Source organism: Patagioenas fasciata, chromosome 17, assembly GCF_037038585.1.
Source record: "Patagioenas fasciata isolate bPatFas1 chromosome 17, bPatFas1.hap1, whole genome shotgun sequence".
Taxonomy (NCBI): domain Eukaryota; kingdom Metazoa; phylum Chordata; class Aves; order Columbiformes; family Columbidae; genus Patagioenas; species Patagioenas fasciata.
In genome coordinates, this window is record NC_092536.1 from 3361052 (window position 1) to 3381967 (window position 20916).

Here is a 20916-nt window from a genome sequence, read left to right on the forward strand (position 1 = left end):
GGGTGGGAGCCGAGTGCCACCGGCTGTGCCGAAAAGAGCGCAGTGCATCCTGCCCGCGGTGCTGGTGCTGGACCTTGCTGGAAGGTCACAGTGGTGCCAGCAGGCACCTGCACACACATCTGGCCATCCCAGGCATGCTGAGGTTCCCGGAGAAGCAGCAAAGCAAACCCCAGGCATTCCTGGCCAGCGTAGTGTAGGCCTTTTGTCTTCAGCTTATCTCAAGCTGGTTTTAATTTGCAGCTCCCTGATTGCATGCAATGACCTGGGCCTGAGCCTGCTCCGCAGCTGAGTGCCCCTGGAGAGCATCATAAATGCCATTGATCTGAAGTCACCCATGGGAGAAGTGAGGAGCTGATGCCCCGTGCATGGGAGAGGCGGCACAGCCGAGTGGGTGCTCCTGGTGGGGATGGGGCTCAGGCTGGTGAGGAACATCTCCCTCCAAAGCCCTTGTCCAGGCAGACTTCGGTTTGACAGGGTGGGGAGAGGGTTGGCACGTGTCCCTGCACTGCTGTGGTGAGCCCGTGACCAGGGATGCTAAGCCGCCTTTGAGCAAAATCCCTGAAGCTCACTGCCCGTGGTGCCCAGGGATGGGCTCAAGCAGCCCTGAAATGAGCTGCCATGCAGCTCAGCCTGGCCCAAGTGGCTCCTGCTGTGCCAGGGCTTAGGGGTCCTGCTTTTGCCCCTCCTGATTTCAGCAGCAAACAGGAGTTGGTGGTTTCGGTGGTGTGCTCTGTAAAAGCCCAGCACACCGTGATGTTGGCAGGGGAGGGGATGCACCTGCAGGCAGCCAAATGGCATCCCCTGTGCAGCCAGTCCACCCTCAAAACCTGGTGACAGAGAGAGGAGGTGTCACCCCCAGCCAGCACGTGGCTTGGGGACAGGCTCTCACACCGTGACCTAAGCAATTCCCCACCAGCAAGGAACATGGCTGGGGTGATGGGAACTGGTGGTAGATTTTGAGGGTGCTGTGGAACCGAGAGCAAGGGGGGACTGAGAGAGGATGTGGGTGCCTCAGTTGCAGGGTTGATGCCCAGAGAGGTGGTGGATGAACCATCCCTGGAGCCATCCCAGGCCAGGCTGGACAGGGCTCTGAGCAACCTGAGCTGGTGAAGATGTCCCTGCTTATGGCAGAGGGTTGGACTGAGTGACATTTGAAGGCCCCTTCAACCCAAACTATTCTATAATTCTATGCCAGCATGCCCTGTGGGCAGCAAGGGAGGTTTCTGCGTGGGGCTCTGGTGTGGTCCCCGGTCCCCTGCCGCAGCCCAGCACATCTCACCACAGAGGGGCTGGGGAAGGCAGGAGCTGTCGTTTTTCCGGAGGTTTGCAAGTTTTGGAAAATAAATAGTCCTGCGCAGTAGGTTAAGCTTGGCATCCTGGTGGATTAATCACGCTGGCTGCAGCCAGCACTGTGAGCCCCGGTGACGAGAGCTGTGGTTTATAGCTGATGATTCATCGACTCGACTTAGAGCGACCACGTTATTCCAGCAGATTGCAAAATCAGAAGAGGAATGTTGTGGTTAGTTTACGGCTTAACTATGCAAATCGTCAGGAAGCCTTCAGAGACGGAGAATGTAAGGCACAGCGCGCCCGGATGGCTGGGCGCTGAGCAGGGGCCGGGAGCCGGCGATGGGGCTGTCAGGGACCGGCCGCTCGCGGGAGCCGGGGAGCGGGGAGGTGAGTGATCTGGGGGGAGATGAGGGTCCGGAGCTGGTAGGGAGTGCGTGAGCAGTGTGTTTCGGAGGCGGGGGCCGTGCCGCCGACCGGGAATGGGTTCCTGGCTGGTTTCACCGTCTCTGTGCCAGGGCGGCAGGCGTCTCCGGCGGGGCTGGGGAAGGCAAAGGTGGGGAGCTGCTTCTCCCACCTCCTCCTGCCCTCCCGTCCTGCTCGCAGAAGCAGGCAGTGCCTCAGCGGAGGAAGTAAACAGAGTGGGAGGAGCTGCACCTCTTCCTCACCAGGGCTTTCCCCCAGCCAGACCCGTGCGGGACGCGCAGAGTTGGTCGGTTCTCAGCAGGGCCGGGGTTTCGCTGTCTGGGACCTACCTGGAAGCCTGAAAGTGCACTCGGAGCCAGAGCTTTTGAGTGGCTGAAATCCCCGTGACGTGCCAGCCCGACGGAGCTGGCCGGGCAGGGCGAGCCCTGTCACCCTGAGGGGAGCTGGGTGCTGGGGCCAGCAGGAGTCCTTGCCCATGGGCCATGGCAAGGGGGTGGCCGGTGGCACCCGCGGTGTTCCCGGGAGGGCTGGCAGTGCTCTGCTCCTCTCCAGCTGTTCCGGGGCCAGTGGGAAATTGGGGCAGAGGTGAGCAGATGTTTGTAATTATGGAGCAGCTCATGCTGGAGCATGGGGAGCACAGGGGGAAGGAGGCCGCCCGTTCCCGTGGACTCAGAGCACGATCGGCCTCTTGCTCACGCGTCCCAGGTGCGATTTTTGTCCTGGAGCTTTTTTAAATAAACAGGATGTGTCGGCAGCTAAACCAAGCAGCAGTGATGCTGAGGAGGAAGGGCGGTCCAGTGGTTAGAGCCTCTGACCTGGGAGGGAGGGACAGCCCTGCCCTCTGCCACAGGCATCTTCCCTGGCCTCGGGCATGTCCCTTCACCTTGCTGTGCAAGGTGACAAGCACGTACCTGCTCTGCCTCCGGGCGATGAGCTGCCTCATCCCCAGGGGTCAGGGATGTAGGTGGAGAGAGATTTAAGCTTGCCAGGAGCCGAGCAGATTTGGTGCTGGCCTTTGACATGTCCACTAAGAGCTGACCCACCTGCTGCTCCACCTCTAACCGGGGCAGTGTGAATCAGAGGGAAACGTGGGCTGGTAATTGGGGAAGCATTTCCTGGCCTGTCACGCTTTGGGATGGCGTCCCATCCTTTGAATCATCCAGAGCTGGTCCACATCCAGCACTAAGAATAGCAGTAGCCTCCCCGTGCACCATGGGGACAACTGGGGGGACTGGCCAGCTCAAGGGTTCTGGGCTGTGACTTCCCAGCATTGTCCTGTGCCACGGTCTGGCAGTGATGTCTGAGGTTTTGGGGTACAGCACGTAGCACAGACAGGCCAAGGTGGCTGCTGTGGTCAGCTGGGGGGTGTCCCATCTCCTTTCTCCACATGCCACTTATAACTGAGCTCTCACATGGTTTCATTTGGGACTCCGGGGTGGCCACTGCCCCCCAGGGCTCTGGGTGCTTCAGCCATCCCCACAACCTTCAGCCCAGCACGTACCTCGGGATGCGATGGGATGGGATGGGATGGGATGTAAGGTGACATTTGTGAGCGTGACCATCCCCAGAGGTGCTTTCCAGGGCGTTTGGGGTGCCCTGCCGTGCAGCAAGCCCTAGCACAGGAGATGAGCCATCACTGCGCATTTGCTGGGGTTCAAAGCAGCGTGTGGCCAGGAGCTGCCTTCAGATGAGGACACGAACGCAGCCATGGGTTGAGCAGGGGACAGTTTTCCCACCGTGGCCCTGTGGTGACGGTGCTGCCCGATGTTTGCATTGCTGCCTCATGTATGCGTTTCATGCATCTCAGCCCGGCAGGAGGGGGCTGGCAGGTGGGTGCCCTCCTGTCCCCTCCCGCTGTGTGCAGGGTGCTGTGCCATCCAGCTCTGGCTCCTGGCATGGGTCACCCTGCCGTGGCTGGAGCAGGGCAATCACTAGAGGGCAACCTTGGATTGAGATGCTCCTTTGCAGTGGGAGAAGCTCTAATTTGATGTCCCATCCTGCTGGGCTTGAAACCTTCTGGAGGAACGGGATGCACAGTAGCTCACTGAAGCCGGGTCGCTGGAGTTTGCTTGTCCTTGTGCTGGAGTTTGGTGAATGTCTCCCCAGAGAAGTGCCTGCATTGCCATGTGAGCTTCTGCGGCCTCTCGCGCTTCTCCCTGCTTTTCCACCCCTGCGTTTGCAGGCTGGTGTGGGGAACCCGTTAGCATCGCTGCCACCCCAGCCCGTTCCTCTAGGGCAGAGCTGTGACGGCTGCTTGTGGTGACAGTGCCTTGGTTTGAATGAGGACGGAGACGGGGTGAGATGATGCTGGAGCTCCCCGAGGAGCCCGCGCCAGCCTAGCACTGGGGCAGGGACTTGTGCTGTCACAGCTGGGTTCATGGCTGGAAAGAGAGCTGTTCCTTGGCCAGTTTTGCTGCAGGAGAGAGCCCGTTCCCCAAGCCTTAGAGATTTGTGGACTTGGGAAAATATTAAGTTTATCGAGTGCTCATCCCAACCATTCCCTGGATCCCCTCAGCCTCGCATCCCACCGGGCCCTTCCTGGGGTGCAGCGTGGGTGAGCTGATGGGGTACGGGGGTGCTGCAGGGGCTGGCCGAGGCTGCCACACATGCACTACTGAACGGGCTCCTGGCGGCACAGCTGCCTCCCCCCATACAAAAAGGAATTGAAAGTCCGTGGGGCTTCAGCGGTGGCAGCACTTGTGTTTTAAGGACTTGTGTTGAAGCAGGGTCTGAGAGAATCAGAAACTTTTTTGCTAAACTGCTCCAAAGCCCAATTTGACAGCTCTGCACTTCTCCTTTTAGCACCAGCCCATGGGGCAGAGGGTTTAGCTCGTACCCAGTGCCGCTGCTGGGGAACTCCCATGATCAGGCAGCCTCCCAGTTCCTGCAGACTGGGGACAGGCCGGTCCGGCTGGCTCAAGGGACAGGGACACACCTCATCCGCGCTTGCTGAACAGCTGCGTGCTGCCCAGACCGGGCCACCTGGGATCATACTTTCTGTTGATAAGCCAGCTTTAAGACAGCTTCCCCCCCGTTGCATCACTGAGCCCTTTCCCAAGGGGTGTTGGAAGCCCAGTAGCTTGGGCAGGGGCCGGGCGAGCCCGGGTGGGTTTCCTGGAGCGAGCAGCCTCGCGTTAGCCAGGAGCAGAATGGTTTAATAAATCATTTCCGTCTCTAATTTCTGCTTCTCTATGAAATGCCTCTGGTTTGCCAGTTGCCAGAGGGAAGGGAGGTCAGGGGAGCCAGGCGTCCCCAGCATCCTCCTTCCTGCAGCTGGTGGAACAAAACCCAGAACGACTGCAGTCGCTGTGTCCCTCGGGTCCAGCAGCGGCGCTGGGGCGGTTGGGTGCATGGGCTGCACCCAGCGTGCTGGGTGGAACGGAGCAGGTGGGAAGCTGGGCATCTTCCCTTCTCGTGATACGGGGCCATAGACTTTCTCCATGGGCCATGTCAGATGCTTGGGAAAAAGATCACAGAGTTGGTATCGCTGAGCCTCGGGGCAGCTCTGGTGCCCCCATCTCCTTTGTGCTCCAGCAAAATGCATCCTGCCGCCTGCAAATCATGACTGATGTTGCTAAGCCATCATCTGCAGGGAACTGGGGTTGATCTCACCTCCCTGCTCGCTGCTGGACCCCAGGGGAGCTGCAGGGGCTGTTCCGCTGCCTGGAACAGGAGACAGAGCACGGCTGCCTCATCCCGCACTCCCTCTGATCTCCCCAGAAAGCTTTCAGCCCCCGTGGCCTCTGTAAGCACCCTGCCTGCCCCTTCTGCCTGCAGCGCTTTTTCCTCTTGGCCGCTCACCCCCCGGCATTGTTTCGACGCGTTTGTTTAGTTTGGCCCAGGTGCTGCGATGTATCCGCCTCATGGTTTTGTTTTACCTCCCTTGTTTTGCAGCAGCAGCAGCAAATGCCTCGGAGCAGCCAAGAAGAGAAGGATGAAAAAGAGAAAGAAAAGGAGAAGGAGGGAGAGAAGGAAGAAGACAAGCAGGAAACAGAAAATGACAAGGAAGAACTGACGAAGTAAGGACAACCTTCCCTGTTCGGCTCGCGGCCACCTCCAGCGAGGGCTGGGGCTATGGTGGTGGGGTGTGCAGGGGGATGTGCAGTGGGATGCAGTGGTGGGACACGGCGTGGTACAGGGCTGCCCGACCCCATGTGGGTCGACATGTGCCCACCTCATCTCTTCCATGGGCACAGAATCATAGAATCACAGAACAGTTTGGGTTGAATGGACCTTCCCAGCTCCCCCAGTGCCACCCCTGCCATGACAAGGACATCTTCACCAGCTCAGGTTGCTCAGAGCCCCGTCCAGCCTGGCCTGGGATGTCTCCAGGGATGGTTCAGCCACCACCTCTCTGGCCAACCTGGGCCAGGCTCTCACCACCCTCAGTGTCAAAAAATTTCTTCCTTATGTCCAGCCTGAATCTCCCTCCTTTAGTTTAAAACCATCACCCCTTGTCCTATCACAACAGGCCCTGCTGAAAAGTCTGTCCACGTCTTTCGTATTGGCCCCTTTCAAGCACTGAAAGGTGCAATAAGGTCTCCCTGGAGCTTTCTGTTCTCCAGGCTGAACACCCCCAGCTCTCTGAGCCTGTCCTCGCAGCAGAGCTGTTCCATCCCTCTGAAGATGCTCTGCTCTTCATTCCTCTGCCCTGCTGCTCCCAAACTGGGAGAGCAACTCTGATACACATTCTTTTTCTTAACAAACCAAATCGACCCGCAAATCCCCTCTGATCCTCCAGCTTGTTTTGTTGTTGCGAGAGCCTCTGGGAGTCAGAGCAGCGATGTGAGCACAGCACTTCACCTTTAGCGTTATTGCTGTCAATGTGAGCACTCCCAGATGAAGGTTTTCGGCCAGCCCTGCCTCCCTCACGCCGAACCGGGAGGGAGCACCAGAGCCGCGGCGGGGAAAGGTTGGCACGCAGACCGCGAGCTATCTGTAATGGGCTTAATACTTGGTTTAAAAGAACATCTGGCTTCATTATATCTAGGCTACGAAGACATTTACCAGCAGGTCCCTTTCAGGAAGATAAATGAGGAGGAGGCAGGGATGAATTTGAATGGTCTGGTATTAAACCTGTCTGTGTCAGGTCTCTGCGTGCACTCGGTGGTGGAGCCGCAGCCAGCTGCAGAAAGAAAACCCCACCGCAAATTACCCCCCCGCCAATCCAGCCAGGAAAAGAGCCTGCGTGTGCAAAAAAATCCCAAAAAAGCAGACCTGCCCCCCCAAAAGACCAACGACAAAAAAAAATATCCTTGGACACGTGCAGAGAAATAATTGCTTGACCTAAAAATCAGACCAACCTAACAGTGTTTTTTCTTTGCTCCCTGTTTTTTTGCAGGGACAAGAACGATGACACGTCCGGGGAAGACAATGATGAGAAAGAAACCGTCACCTCCAAGGGTCGCAAAACCGCCAACAGCCAGGGCCGGCGCAAAGGCCGCATCACCCGCTCCATGGCCAACGAGGCCAACAACGAGGAGGCGGCCGCCCCGCAGCAGAGCACGGAGCTGGGTGGGTACCAGGGCCACGTTGGCAGGGCTTTTGGGGTGTCCTTTCTGCTGGGGTGGGACGTCACTCCCTGCTCACAGAGGGAGGGTTTTCCTTTGTGAAATGCTCCTTTTTGGGGGGCAGCAATCCCACGGATGACCCAACGCAGTTCACCCGGATAAAGTTGGAGGCATTCGCAAGCCTGGCTTGTCCTGGCTGAGCGTTAGTGAGCTTTATAGGCTCAGAGGGAAAGTATTGCAAAAGACAAAAAGGGAAGCTGTCAGTTTTAGCAGCACGTTGGCCGGGTTCGTGCAGGGTTCGTGCACCTCCTGCACCCGGAGGTGTGCTCCCTCTGCAGCGGTCTGCGATCTCAGTGCCCTCGAGCTCTGCACAGGAGCCTGCTCCACCCTCCGGGGTCCCTGCGGGTTCTCCTGCCCGTGGATCATGGCCACGAGCAGCAGCTGTAGCTGTTTGGTGCCACCGGGCCCGTCTCAGGTTAGACGGGAATTCGCAGCAGCATCCGCAGCCCCACGTTGGGTGTACTTGCTCTCGCGTCTGCAGCACCAGTAGCAACCACCCTGGAAAAATACTCATGTATCAACTTAAAGAAGCCAATACATCAAGGAACTTGGCTGATTTTCGTGTATTTTCTGCTCTTATCAACTACAAGATTATTACTGGGCTACCTGAGGCAAGTAAAGCTAAAAGCAGGGTGACTCCTCTCAGTTTCCTTGCTCTGCAGTTTCTTGCTTGTTCTGTTCCATGTGCTATAAATCACCCGGAGGTGTTTTGCCTCCCTGTTCCTCTGCTGACGACCGGCTGAAGCCTCAATCGCGAGCACTCTGTTTTCCTACAGGCGATATAAATAGTTCCCAGCACAACGGAGCCCTGCTCTCCCTCTCAAACTTGTTAAGCAATGCTGCAAAGAAGCAGCAGATAATGCCAGTAACTTAGATGGGATTTTTTTTTTATCCCAGCATCTGAGAGTCTTTGATAAACTTCACTGTGAACACCGGGAAAAGACTTTAAACCATGTTAAATTGGGAAGAAGGAATGGATCGATTCCAGTGACATATCTGAGTAATTGGTTTCACTTTATGTCTCTCCAATAGTGCTTTAATTTAGGTTGGCTAAGAAAGTTATTGCGTTTTAAATACCAATTGAACATTAAAAAACAACACAAAACCGTATTGTGGTTTAACTGCAGCATGCCGGAGCTCCCCGTAGGCATCTGTTTCATAACTGCGCAACCTCAGTAAATACCATTAATCAAACCAAACGGGCCATTTCTTTGGCATTTCTTTACCATGCAATAACAGTCATCCTCAAGCTGAGCGAAGGGCCTCGCGCGGCGCGGCGGGGACGCTCGATTTTACGTAAACGAGCATCGTGGCCGTGGCTCGGCCGGGGGACACGGTGGGGTATCGATTTCCCTCCCTCTTGGCCACTGTCCCCATGGACAGCGTTTCTGGGGGAGGTGGTGACCTGCGCTGGCTTCAGGAGGTGACACCTGCGGTTGTGCTCAGCCACCTGTGAAGGAGATTCCTCTGCCCGATGCCGTGGGCATCCGAGGCCGTGTTGTCCTCCTGCAGGGTCCTGGCTTGTAGAGCTTCTTGGAAGACGCTTCCTTCTCTCCTCGCCCATATTCTTTATCCTGAACCTATCAGCCTGTTTTCCATTTTAAAAGGACACTGTCAAAACATCTCTCATCACTGTTGAAATAATGCTTTGCCTGTTGTTTAGAGTAATAACCCCTTGGCAGCCTGAGCCGGAAATCTGTTTCCTTACCGAGTTGTTTTTTGCCTCTGACTCACACCCTGGTTTGTTATTGTAGGGTTTGCTCTAGTGCCAGGCTGCCAGCGGGACTGGTGCATAGTGAAGGCTTTATGAAGGACCTCGGTGTCCCCCGCCGCAGGGTGCGGGAGAGGGGAGCATCGGGTGCTGACACCCCTCTCCGACTCCCCCGGCCGGAGCAGCGTGGTCCCGCTGCGATGTGCACCGCTCCGGGTGAACCCCCCGGCGTTGCTGGAAGCGGCTCTGAGGTGTCCCAGAGCCCGGCGGTGGCTCTGAGGGAGCCCGCAGTCAAGCACGCTTGGCCAAAGTCAGCGCCAAGGTGACGCTATTTCTCCGTCTCCGCCGAGGGTGACGGTCCCACCCTGCGTCTGCCACCTCCAAAGCACACAGCCGGAGTCGGCTCCGTCTTCCGTACCTGTTGTTGGCGGGCCAGGGTGCATGGCACCGAATCCGCAGGAAATCTGCTGCCACCCTCAAGCCATCTGGCTTCGCTTGCACTCCCAAAGTAGAGGTTTTGCATCACCGAGACGCATCCCGGGGGGATGCTCTGCACGGGTTACCGTGCATGGAAAAGCCTTGAGAGCCCCCATCGCGACAGCCTTCCCTGCAGAAGTATGTTTGCACGGCACAGTGTTCTGTCGTGCCTCTGGGGAACCGGGCACCGGACGGGCTTTGGGTGTTTGAGCATCTCTGAGCTCACTGGGTTTGCTGAGTGCTCTTCTTTCCTTCCTCCTTCCAGCTTCTCTGGAGATGAATGAAAGCTCTCGCTGGACCGAAGAGGAGATGGAGACGGCTAAAAAAGGTGAGCTGCTCGTTTTCTTTCTCCTGTCGACTCTGCTGGAGCTAACCCAGCTGTCGGGGATGGACAGTGTCTGACCGCTGGAGCTGGCACAGGCTGGTGGGGCTGGATTCTCGCCGTCTCGGTGCTAGTTTGTTTTTGGTGAATGTTGCTGGGGGATTTTGGGGGAGACATGCGGTGGTACGGGGGGCACGCTCGGCCTCTCTGGCCCCGGTAGCTGTGGTGACACCAGGGAGGTCTGGGCTGTGATTGGAGCCCGTGCGTGTCCCGCAAGGCAGGTGCCGGCCATAGGAATTGGAGACGGTGCTTCGTCTGTTGCTTTTTGCAGCTTCTGGTGTCTGTAGCATGAGGTGCCACTTCACACCGCTCTCTAGAGATTTGTGCTATCAGCACGATCTGTTCCAGTCACGCCAAGAGTGTTTGCAGCTCTGGGATTTAGGGGGAGGACGCTGAACCCCTGCAGTCTGCAGCCCCACGTTGGGGAGCTCCGGAGAGCCGGGGCTGCGGGCAGCACGGGGTGACTTTACATCCTGGCCCTGATTCAGAGCCTTTGCTGAGACCGTTTTTAAAAAGTGCTGAGTGTAGCACAGCCCTTCTTGCCACTTCCCCTCCTCGTGCTGCTCCTGCGCCAGCTCTTTCGCTGCTCTCATTTTTTTTGCCAAAGTCACGTCCTGTTGATGGGCTGTCGAGCTCACGTCCCCAGCCCCTGCATCCCACTCACATCGCTGCCGGCTCGCCTGGCCCGGTGAGGATTGTAAATGGAAAATTAAAATGGAAATGAGTGCTGTTTGGGGATGGCAAATGCAAACAGGCGTGTTAGCGGGTTCAGCTCTGCTTGGAAAATGCACCTGCTGCCGGGATGGTGATTACACGTTCTGGAGTGCCGGCTGCCCAGGTGCCGATGGGAGCCGTGGACTTGGATTACTTTGCCTGTGAATATCCCAAAGCGTTTGGCTCACTCGCCTGTAAGCTGTTCCAGCCCCCTTTACAATCCAGTGCCAATCCTGCGCTTTGCTGAGCAGGGCTTTCTATAGACGCAAAACTTAATAGATAGACTTTAATCAAACAAACTGGACAGGGGCCAGGTAATGGGGTGAGCAGGTGCTGAGCAGGGAGGGTTTGTTGGAGGGATCTTTTCCGAGCGCTGCTTTGTTTTGGAGATCACATCTGGTTGTTAAAAAGTGCCTCTTGCTGGTTCGTGCTGGATGCTGGAGGTGCGCTTAAGGAGTCTTAAAACCAGCTGCCAAAGCCTGCGTGGAGGAAGGATGAAGCGTGGGAGCACGCAGAGTTATTCCAGCCCAGGGGCCAGGACGGGGCAGGGAGATTTGCTGGTGTGAAGCCCGATTGCTGATGTTTTCCCCTCCATTACAACCTGGGAAACTGAGATTGCAACGCCAGACTTGTACAGAGAAGCCAAATTCCCCTTTGCCAGGAAGCAGCCGCTTTAATGCTTCGAACTGGCTCTGTTTGGCGTTTCCAGGGACCGGTGTGGTGGGGGTTTCCGACTCGCAGCGGCTGCAAAACTCCGCAGGAAACCTCGGGAGGTTGGAGGTGGCAGAGCCGCTGCAGGGGGTGGTGGGTACCCAGCCTGGGGACACGGGCACCGTCGCCCTCACCGTTAAGGGCTCAGCCACCCCAGCCACACTCTTCCCCGGTTACTGGTACCAGTCTGAGCCCACAGCCAGCTGCTTCAGGGAGTTGAACAAGCAAGATGTGAGTCCTATGTAAAATCAGCCCTGACACCCCAGGGTGCTTGGGTGATGGGGATGGTCCCCTTTGCTCCCAGCACTCACCAGCCGGGAGGTCAGCCTGGCCTTGCTGTCCACCTCTGAGTTCTTTGTGCGTGGCGTGAAACCCAATGTCATTTCTGCTGGGGAAGGTAAGAGAAAACAGCCCTGGGACAGTGAGGTGTTGAAGTTGTCTCCTCTGCTCCGGAGCCACACCGAGAGTTTCCAAGCAGGAGAAGGCAGGACCGTGTCTGCTGGGAAAGACAATAAAGGGGAGTATCATGTTATTAAAGTTAACTAGGGGAACGCAAACCTAGCGAGAAGAAAGTTCTTGCTTAATGACACTTTTATTACGCAATAAACTTTGATTCACTAGTCTGTCAAAATGTGCGGAGATTGGTATAATGGCAGGGTGGCGCGTTTTCCTGATATTGCAGGAGGTTTTGATTAACCGGAGCTGCTCAAGGATTTCCCGTGTTCCCTTCCCGAGGGGGAGCGGGCGGCACCCGCGGCTGCGCTGCCGGGCAGGGTGCGGGGGCTGTGGGCAGCGGGACGGGGCTGCTCCTTACAAGGCAATGTTTAGGCAGCTCCTGCCTTTGGGGGACCGGCGGGCAGGAGTTCCAGGCAGGGGTTTTGCAGGCAGCGGGCAAGCGCCGGCCGGGAGCAGGCTGTGGGTTTATTGCACCGCAGAGCAGCTGTGATAGCGCTGGACCTGAACTCAGTGAACCAGGAGGTTTTGGAGTTACTTTGATTACTCTTTAAAGTCTGGTATCTGTTCTCACCCCGGCTCTGGGTTTTCCCCTCCCGGCACGTATTAAGTGGTTTTGCTCTTTGAAAAGAGACGATGTGGAAATGGCAGCTTCTTGCTCACCTGGGGTCCCCGTGCGCCTTTCCAAGGCTCTTCGCTCCTCGCTCTCGGAGCAGAGCTCAGCTCGGGATCTTTTCGCCTTTTCCCAGACCAAGGAAGCAGGGAGGCCATGGGATGGATTCTGCATGGTGAGGCAGAGAGACCTGGGCACGGATGTAAAAAGCTGATGTCAGAGAGCTAAATAACCCATGAAAACTCCCAAATAACTCATTCTGGGTAGATGTAAAATATTTCCCTGGATACCAAAGGTATTTTTGGGGGGGCTGATTTTCAGTTCTGCCGACAACCCATTTGGAAAGTAAGACGAGTTTTGGACTGACCTGAACCATATTTTTCCCAGTTCCACCCCTAATTTGGGTTTGCACGGTTATTTCTAGCGAGCAGCTGCAGGGCGAGGAGAGGTGGGTCTTTGTGGGTCTTCACGGTTCTTCCTCTATAGCTTCTTCAAGCTCTGTACCTTCCTCCCTTCATCTCCCCTGTGCTCATGCTAGAGCCTTCCCATCTCCAGTTAGAGATATTTACTGTGAAATCCTGCTGATGGTGGTAAATGTGGGCTGGAGAAGCTGGTTTGCAGCCTGTGCTGGTTGCTGTTTGTTGTCCCTCTTGCTGGTCCAGGGGTGGGACGTCCCTTGGGTCCCCCAGTGGACGCTCTCCATCCAGGTGAGTCCCTGGCATCCACTGTCACAGCCAGAGCACCGGCATCTGCCTGCTCCGAGCAAACAGCCCGTTTGCCATCAGCTGCATGCCAAGATACCTGGAAATTATGGGGATGGGGTGGATTAAGAGCCATGAGGGCAAAGCTGCGTCCAAGGCGTGAATTGTCTGCGCTTGCCCTGGAAGAGGCTGTGATGGGCTGTAGTCCCGTCCACGCCATCCCATGCTGGGGCTTTGCTGCTCTTGGGACAAGGTGTTACCCTGGGGCAGTGTGTGTAGCTGCCACCGTGCCCCACGGAGCTGCGTTTTCTGCCACCGTTGGCTGAACGTTTCTCAAGCACGTAGGAGCAAACCGTGAGGATTTGCTTAGTGAGTGTCAGCGAATGAAACACAAAAGGCCTGTCAGGGGGAACTGCTGGGTAATTACTATAATTTACAGCCTACGTTTTAATTTTGAGCGTTATTTTTTCAACAATAAGGGAGCAGGAATAATATCCAAACCAGGTGAAGGGAGAGAGCTGGGCCCGCGGGGAGCGGCTGCTGCACGTGGACTCGCTGCCTTGTGCTGGGGACTGGACTTTGGCTGGCCGGATCGGAGGGGATGGCACCTCTTGGGGAGCAGATGTCCCCAGGGAGGGTGGCTCAAAGGATGGGGACACAGCACAAAAGGAGGGTTGTGGTAGGATGGGGAGAGCCAGGCAGGTCCACAGTCAGGGCGCTGGGCTTGGTGTGGCAGGCTGGACCCAGTTTTACCATCCCCAGGAAGGGTGAGCATCACCCACCATGGTGAGAGCAAACGGAACCTGTGCGATGGTCCCTCCGGCAAAGTCCCCAGCGCCTGCAGGAACGTGGGCTCGCTGCCCGCACACCGTCCCTGCCACTTTCCCTGGCACGGTGTCAGGAGCCCGGCGCTCGCCCAGCTCTGCCACCCACCGGCTCTGCGGCCCTGGAGAAGTTACTCACCTTCCTTGTGCCTCCATTCTCCCACGCGCTGCAAAGCGCCTGAGATTGGTGGGGGGAAGCAGCTCCGCGATGCTTTGGGTGGTGTCGCTGACTCTGTAGTGCCGGTCTTTGTCCGGGATGGGGTTACGGCACATTTTGGCTGTGCCACAACCAGAAGTGCCTCCATCCTCGCTCCCACGAGGGCGCGCGGGTGCAAGAGGGGCTGGAGGATCGCACCAGGTGCTGTCAGGTGTAGGGAATAAGAACACTTAGCTCTTCCCCTGTAACCTCAATCTGTTAGTTCCCATTAAGGGACCCTTTTACAGGCTCCCTGTGCCCTCGCCAAGCCCTTGGTGGGGCCAGGCAGCCGTGCTGTGAGACTTGGAACAGCTCCGGTAAAAACCCACAGCTGCGGAGAGCCGAGGGGGCACAGGCTGACAGACCCTCCGGGTTTCTCCTCCGCACTCCAGAACACCAAGCACGCGCTATCACGCTCTCTGGGCTCTTCATCCTTCCAGCCTCCGCTTGCCGGTGCTGGAGCAGAGTCCCCCGGCCACCCACGCGTGGTGAGACCGATGCCCACGCCAAACCTCTCCCCATCCCTCCTCCGCCGGGGCTGAGGCGTGCCAAGGTGCCATGGCATCCCGCCAGCGCGGCACTGGGCTCGCCGGCACGCACCTCCCCAAAGAAAAGCGCCTTTGATTCACTTGAGAGTGGAGGAAACTATTAGCCAAGCTTTGTTTTCCTGGATCCCTCCCCCTGCCGCTGACATTCAGACGAGAGCGAGGGAGACAGAAAGTGAGAGAGGGAGGGCGGGAGCGGGTGCCAAGCGGCCGCACCCCTTGTCAGCTTGGGTCAGCGCCACGTTCGTTATTAATGCTCTGTCTAGAGGTCACATTCAGATGCAACGAGCCCCGGGTCAGCCAGAGGAACAGATTAGAGCTCGCTCGCTGCTCCGCCACATACCGACAGCACCGGCTCCCCGTCCCCGGGCTGGCAGAGCGGAGCCGCGGCGCGCAGTCGGCTGCTCCCTCCCCTGCGCCTTTCTCCTGCCTGTTTTTTTGTGGGTTTTTCAATTATTTCTTGCAACGTCGGGCACTTTCTGAAACTGCACAGCCTCCCCGTAGCCCCGAATGAGGAGGTGAGGTAGGGGAGAAAATACCGGAGGCGCTTCCATCCACCGTACCCGCGGCTGCAGCCGGCTGGAGAGCTCCGGCAAGCGAGCGGGAGGAGCACGGAGGACGCCGTTTGCTTGCCGGCCCCGCCGGAGGGAAGAGCACTGAGGCCGAAGCATGTGTTCCCACCAACTTCTGTCACTGGGGTCAGGAATCTCCCGCCTGTGACCTGCTTTCCAGCCCTGGTGCCTGCTCGCTCCCCGCTCTCGGCCGCCCATGGCTCTGAAATCCTCTCGCCCCCAGGATTTAAGGAACCGGCTTTGCTTTCTTCTCCGTCTCTGGCTGCTGCGAGGGAGCGAAAGCAAAATGCGTGGGGAGGGTGTGAGCAGAGCACTGGCAGCGCTTCGCAGCGGGCTGCCGTGCCCGGGGGGGCTCTGAAGAGGTGCCCCAACGCCCGCGTCCTTCCCAGCTCGCCCGCCGCACGCTCCGGGCGCATTCCCTGCTCGCCGGAGCCGGACCCGGAGCACGTAAGTCCGGCGGTGGGGTTAACCTCGGGGTTGCGTGTAGCTGCCTGTGGGCAGCCCCTGCGTCCGAGCCCCCGCCCCAAGCCAGCGTTAAGATCTGATAACTCAGTTAGTCATAGTTTCAGTTGTGCTGCGGAACGAAGGGCTGCGCGGTGCCGAGGCGGGCTGGCGTGCCGGGGACAGCGGCTGCGGGGGGACAGGGGCTGGAGCTGCTGTGCCGCTGGGGGGGCTCATTGAGCTGGGGGGGAGCCCAGGGCTGAGCAGCACGTCCTGGGGCGTCTTGGCTGGTCCCTCCCTGGCCGTGTGGATAATCACAGTGTGGGGAAGCAGGTGTCGGTGCTTTGCTGTGGTTTTGATGCAAAGAGCAGAGCAGCTGGGCTGCCTGCCGGGTCCTGCAGGCAGGGGCTGCCGGCGCCTTCCTAGTCCTGAGCCTGGCACGGTCATGGCCACCTGCCGGGCCAGCTGCGGTGTCCCTGTCCCCAAGCCCTGCGGTGGGCAGGGGACAGCAAGCCTGGCAGGGGAAAGGGCAGCTGGGAGCTGGCATTGCTCACAGCTGGCAAAGGTCACACTGTGCTGGGGACACTCACACTGGCAGCCGTCTCCCCCCAGCCGTGCCCCTGGGTCCCGCTTCCCTCCAACGAACAGCACGGCATCTCGGTCACCGAAGCACTGGGGCTCACGCCGCTGCCAGCGTTTGCGTTTTGGGGCTTCGCCGGGGCACAGCAAACGGCTCCAGCCCCAGCTGTCACGCTCGGTGCGGGGCCACCGGTGCAGCGATGGGCAAAGGGGCTGAGCCGCTTGTTTGCTTTGGATGGCAGCGATGGGTTGTGACACAGGGGACACGTTGTGACATAGGGGACTATCCTGTTTTCTCCCGCAACCTTCAGCAACTGGAGGGGGGGTGGAGGACTCCCACCCCAGCTCGCTATCTCTCACAGTTGGTGGCCGGACATCCTCTTTTTTTATTTATTATTATTTTTAAGAAGTCCCAGCCTGCCAGCGGGGTGGCGGAGGTCGTGGGTTTGGCTGGAGCGAGGCTGAGAGTTGCAGAGTTAAAGCTCCAACTTGTTTCTTGGCTTGCCACAGCCTTTTGTGGTGCTCAGCGCTGTGCGATGCCTGCCTCTCCGTGCAATTTGATAAGCCCTGGTGCTGGGACGGGGCAGGATACAGGCACCGACCGCGCGTTAACTCATCCTGTGCTGGATGCTGCTGCTTTTCTCCAGGACCTGGGAAGCAAGGAACAGGGTTTTTATCTCTCCTGGGGTACGTGGTGCCATCTGTTCAGTGCAGATACAACCACAGCCCCCGCACCATGCACTCACCTTGCAGGGGTGCGCAGATCCTGGTCAAGGCCCTGATTTCTTGTGTCCACGTCGGGGTCGGTCTGTCCTGGGGGACTTTGTTGTTGGATTGAAGCAGAGACTGGGCTGGCCCATAGGTCCAGGCTGGGTTTCAGAGGTGACACGTGGCAGCAGCATGGCTGGGGCACAGCTGCCCTGGCTCCCAGCACAAGCAAGGCTGTGTCCAGGAGCCCTGACGTGGGACTCACCAGCCCCACGGTGGCAGAGCAGCCAGGGAGGGGTTTGGGATGGACGATGGAGGTGTGCCAGGGCAGTATGTCTTCCCAGACTTCATGTTTGGTGGTTTCTGGGCAAAAAAAAACCCTAATGAAAGAGGAAGATGCTCTTAGTAGGTTAATTCCCTGCTGGTTTTCATCTTGAAGTTGCTGTTTGTGATAGTACCATCCTGCTGGGCTCATAGTCTCTCCATCCTGCGCCCCACACAAGATGCTGGGATGACCTTGGAGCTGTTGGCCTGATGGTGGCATCATGTGGGTGTCCAAGAGCCAGACAGAGCAGCACACCCAGCTGGGCTGGCAGTGTCCTGCAGGCTGGTGACAGCTCCAGCCCCACCGGCCACCATGAGAAGGACCGGAGGGACTGCAGGCTGTGAGGTTGTATTTCCCAGGAAGCCTGGATGGTCCTCACCTGGGTCACCTCCAGGAACCTGGGATGGATAGCCCAGGGTCCCTGGGCTGTGGGTGTGACTCCCACCTGCAGCTGTGGGACAGCAGGTGCCCAGACACCCCCACAGAGACCACCAGGACATGGGGCACTGACTCGCTCCTTCCTCCTCCTCCACCCTGGCAGGAGCCCTGTGCTTGGTTGGCCCTGTCTGGCCAGGTTTGCCAGCCTTTGGCATGATGCCTGACCTGGGAAGCTGCTTTTACTCCCAAACCCGTGATCAGCAGTGATGGCCCAGCCTGGGACATCACCTGGGCTTCACGTCCCATGTGCCACCGCATCCCTGCCTGGGCTGTTCTTCCCCATCCATAACAGGGCTCCGTGCTCCAGCCCCCTGAACCGCCTTGTCACCTCGGTCAAAGTCATCACGGGGCACACGAGGGTGGGGAGAGATTTTGCTTCCTGGTAGGGACTAAGAGCTGCTGCCCCAGGTTCTCCTGGGCATAGAACACCTCCTGCCGCCGTCCCAAAGCTCAGGGAGCACTGCTCACCCTCCTGACAGCCTGGTGCTTGGCCAAGATGTGGCTGTGGGACGTATTTTGTTCCAGCATGGTGCCATTTTTCCCCTTGGAAAGAAAAACAGCCTCTCATAGGTCATCCCCTGGCCTAGGAAGCCATTCAGACGGGTGCTAGTGACCATATTGTTCCTGTGGAGTTTGGCTTGCACGGAGGGTGTTTCCCATCCTGCACAATGCTGCCCTTGTGCGAGCGTATCTGGTGTTAAACCCTTCTCCTCTCTCCCTCCTGCGGGCACAGGTCTCCTTGAGCATGGGCGGAACTGGTCGGCCATTGCCAGGATGGTGGGCTCCAAGACCGTGTCGCAGTGCAAAAACTTCTACTTCAACTACAAGAAGAGGCAGAACCTGGACGAGATCCTACAGCAGCACAAACTGAAAATGGTGAGACCCCCGGCTCAGCTTGCACCGGGCACCTTAGATACTTCCCAGCAAGTGCTTGACTGCTTCCCACAGCCAAGGGGGGTCTTTACCATCTTGGAGAAAGTACTGGAGTGAAAACTGGCTGGGCACTGCGGCTCTGTGCCCTGTAGGTACCGCTGCGACCTGCTAAATTGCTGGTTTGCCCCAAGGAAATTCGGGGATTTAGGACAAAGTGAGGAAAGGCTGGTCCGGACACAGATGTCGGTTGTCTTCGGGGCTGCGAGCACATGCGTGCATGTCTCTGTGCCTCAGTTTCCCCATCAGAAGGGGCTAACGCTGCTTCTTTTCTGGCACGCGGTGCAGGCTGTGAATGAAGTGGGGCTTGTTTGGTGTTCTGGAGATAGGACGGGCTGCTAAGAGTAACTAAGGTTTATAATTATTTCATTGGTAGGGTATCCTGGGGTTCCTGGTTTCTGGCTAATAGAATTCACATGGCTAAAACCCCCAAGGGGTGCTTTGAAAATGCAAAGGACAATGTTCAATGCAGGAATCTCTCCAAGCAAGCTATTACAGCAAGAGTAAAAAGAAAGACAGGAAAACATTCAATGACTCACCCAGGAATTTAATATCCTAGTCAGTCTATAGGAATGAGAGAAAGAGAAGACATCGGTGATTCTTTTTTATTAATTCTCTATGCACAGAGATACTCCTGAGTTCCCATGTTTCACTGAATTGTTTTTAGAAACAAAGCAAACAAACTGTATAAAAGACCCCAAAACCGATATGAAGACTGGAATGAAACGTGCATCAAACCCTCCGAATATGAAATGTTACATTATAAAGATATCATTGTTCATTACTGGGGAGAATCTGAAATAAGATCACACAGCTTAGCTGACAGAGGAGCCGGTGTATATTAATTTACTCAGCTTCCTAATGTTGCAGAAATTATATCGCGGAAGTGTTTTTCTGCAGAACCACATTTTTCGCTGCATCCGTCCCTCCAAGGCAGCCGCTAGTGTTCTCCCGTCTAATTGCTCACTCTCACTTGCAGTTTATATCAGCATCATCATTTTATTTTTTGAGCATTGGAGGCTATGGGATTCGGTTGTGGAGAAGGAACAATGAACGCTCAGCTGTTATTTATTGTGCTCTATTGTTTTGTGGCAACAGCAGATGCCAGAAAGCTGAATAAAATAAAAGAACAACTGAGATTAAATTGCCATAGACCTTCCTTCCCGACTCCTAAATATATTCACAACCTGACCGAGCCTCCAAATCTCATCCTATACCCCGCAGTCAGCGTGACCTCTGTGGAGGAAGCACGTGGCGAGCAGCGTGGCATCGCCTGGTTTTGCCGTGACACCCCCAAATTATTCCCTGACCTCACCACCAATAACTCTTGCTGTTCGTGTGCTGGGAAGCACAGTGGCTCTGCTTTTCTTCCTCTTGCTAAATGAGAATAAACTCAATTAGCAGATCTCATTCGTTTCCCAAATGGGGCTCATTAATATCGTAACCTCCTCTTCCAGGTAGGTGTGATGCTGGATTCGGCAACGTGTGGGTGACTCGGAGGGGCTGCAGGGACGGGTTGGTGGCAGTGAGCCGTGTGGGATGGGAAACAGAGTCTGGCAATGTCCCGCTGTCCCCAAAAAATGGCGCAGCGCAGTGCAGAGCAGGATGTCCCTGGGTGGCAGGGGGCAGCTCCTTGTCCCCTTGTGTGTTGAACTGTGGCTTTGGGGATGGGGGAACCGTTCTTCTGAGCATCCAGCATTAGGAACGAGAAGGGTTTGGGTTGCAACAGGCAAGGTGTCTGGCACAGTGACCTTCCTTTTCCACCTCTCCAAAACCCATGTGCTCCATACCCTCCCACATCCTGTGTTTGGGGCTTTGATTTGAAGACCTGTCCTTTTTCTGGAGAGGTTCTGCCCTGAGGAAGGAGCACGGAGGAGCTGGGGCTGTGTCAGCACATGGACCCCATTTTCCTCTCCTGAGCTGCTCAGTGCCCACAGACCCTTCTCCAACCTCTTCCAGGAGTGGAGTCCCAGCTCCAACCAGTTCCTCACCCCTGCAGCCATCTGCACCGTGGGACAGGAGCCTGGCAGTGGTGGGTCAGGGTCAGGCCACCCTGAGGCCTCGCGTTATCTGCCCCACTGTGTGTTTTGGCTGGGTTTCACCCAGCGGCTCGGACGTGTCCCAGGCATCAGCGTCACTTCGCCTTGACCTTCTGTGCGCTGCGCTCTCTAATCTCGCCGTTTAAGGAGAGCAGGGCACTGGGGGTACATGGTGTCCTCGGAGCTGCTCGTTTTGTTAGCGGTTTGAGATTAGGTGCTGTCTTCACCTGGGGCTCTTTGCAGTGACTTTGGTCTAGTGACTGCTAGAGGAAGA

The 20916-nt window shown here is 57.1% G+C and overlaps 1 protein-coding gene across 19 annotated transcripts in view; it reads left to right on the forward strand.

The window, feature by feature from the left end:
- Positions 1-20916, forward strand: part of NCOR2 (nuclear receptor corepressor 2) — a 213762-nt gene that overhangs the window by 150300 nt on the left and 42546 nt on the right. For 16 of the 19 annotated variants that reach the window (XM_071816031.1, XM_071816038.1, XM_071816039.1 and 13 more), the window contains 4 exons: positions 5608-5732; positions 7055-7227; positions 9737-9799; positions 18407-18549. In XM_071816031.1, coding sequence (XP_071672132.1) covers positions 5608-5732; positions 7055-7227; positions 9737-9799; positions 18407-18549 — 504 coding nt within the window. The remainder of the gene's footprint in view (positions 1-5607; positions 5733-7054; positions 7228-9736; positions 9800-18406; positions 18550-20916) is intronic. The other 3 variants (XM_071816035.1, XM_065851624.2, XM_065851625.2) reach the window with 1 other exon arrangement.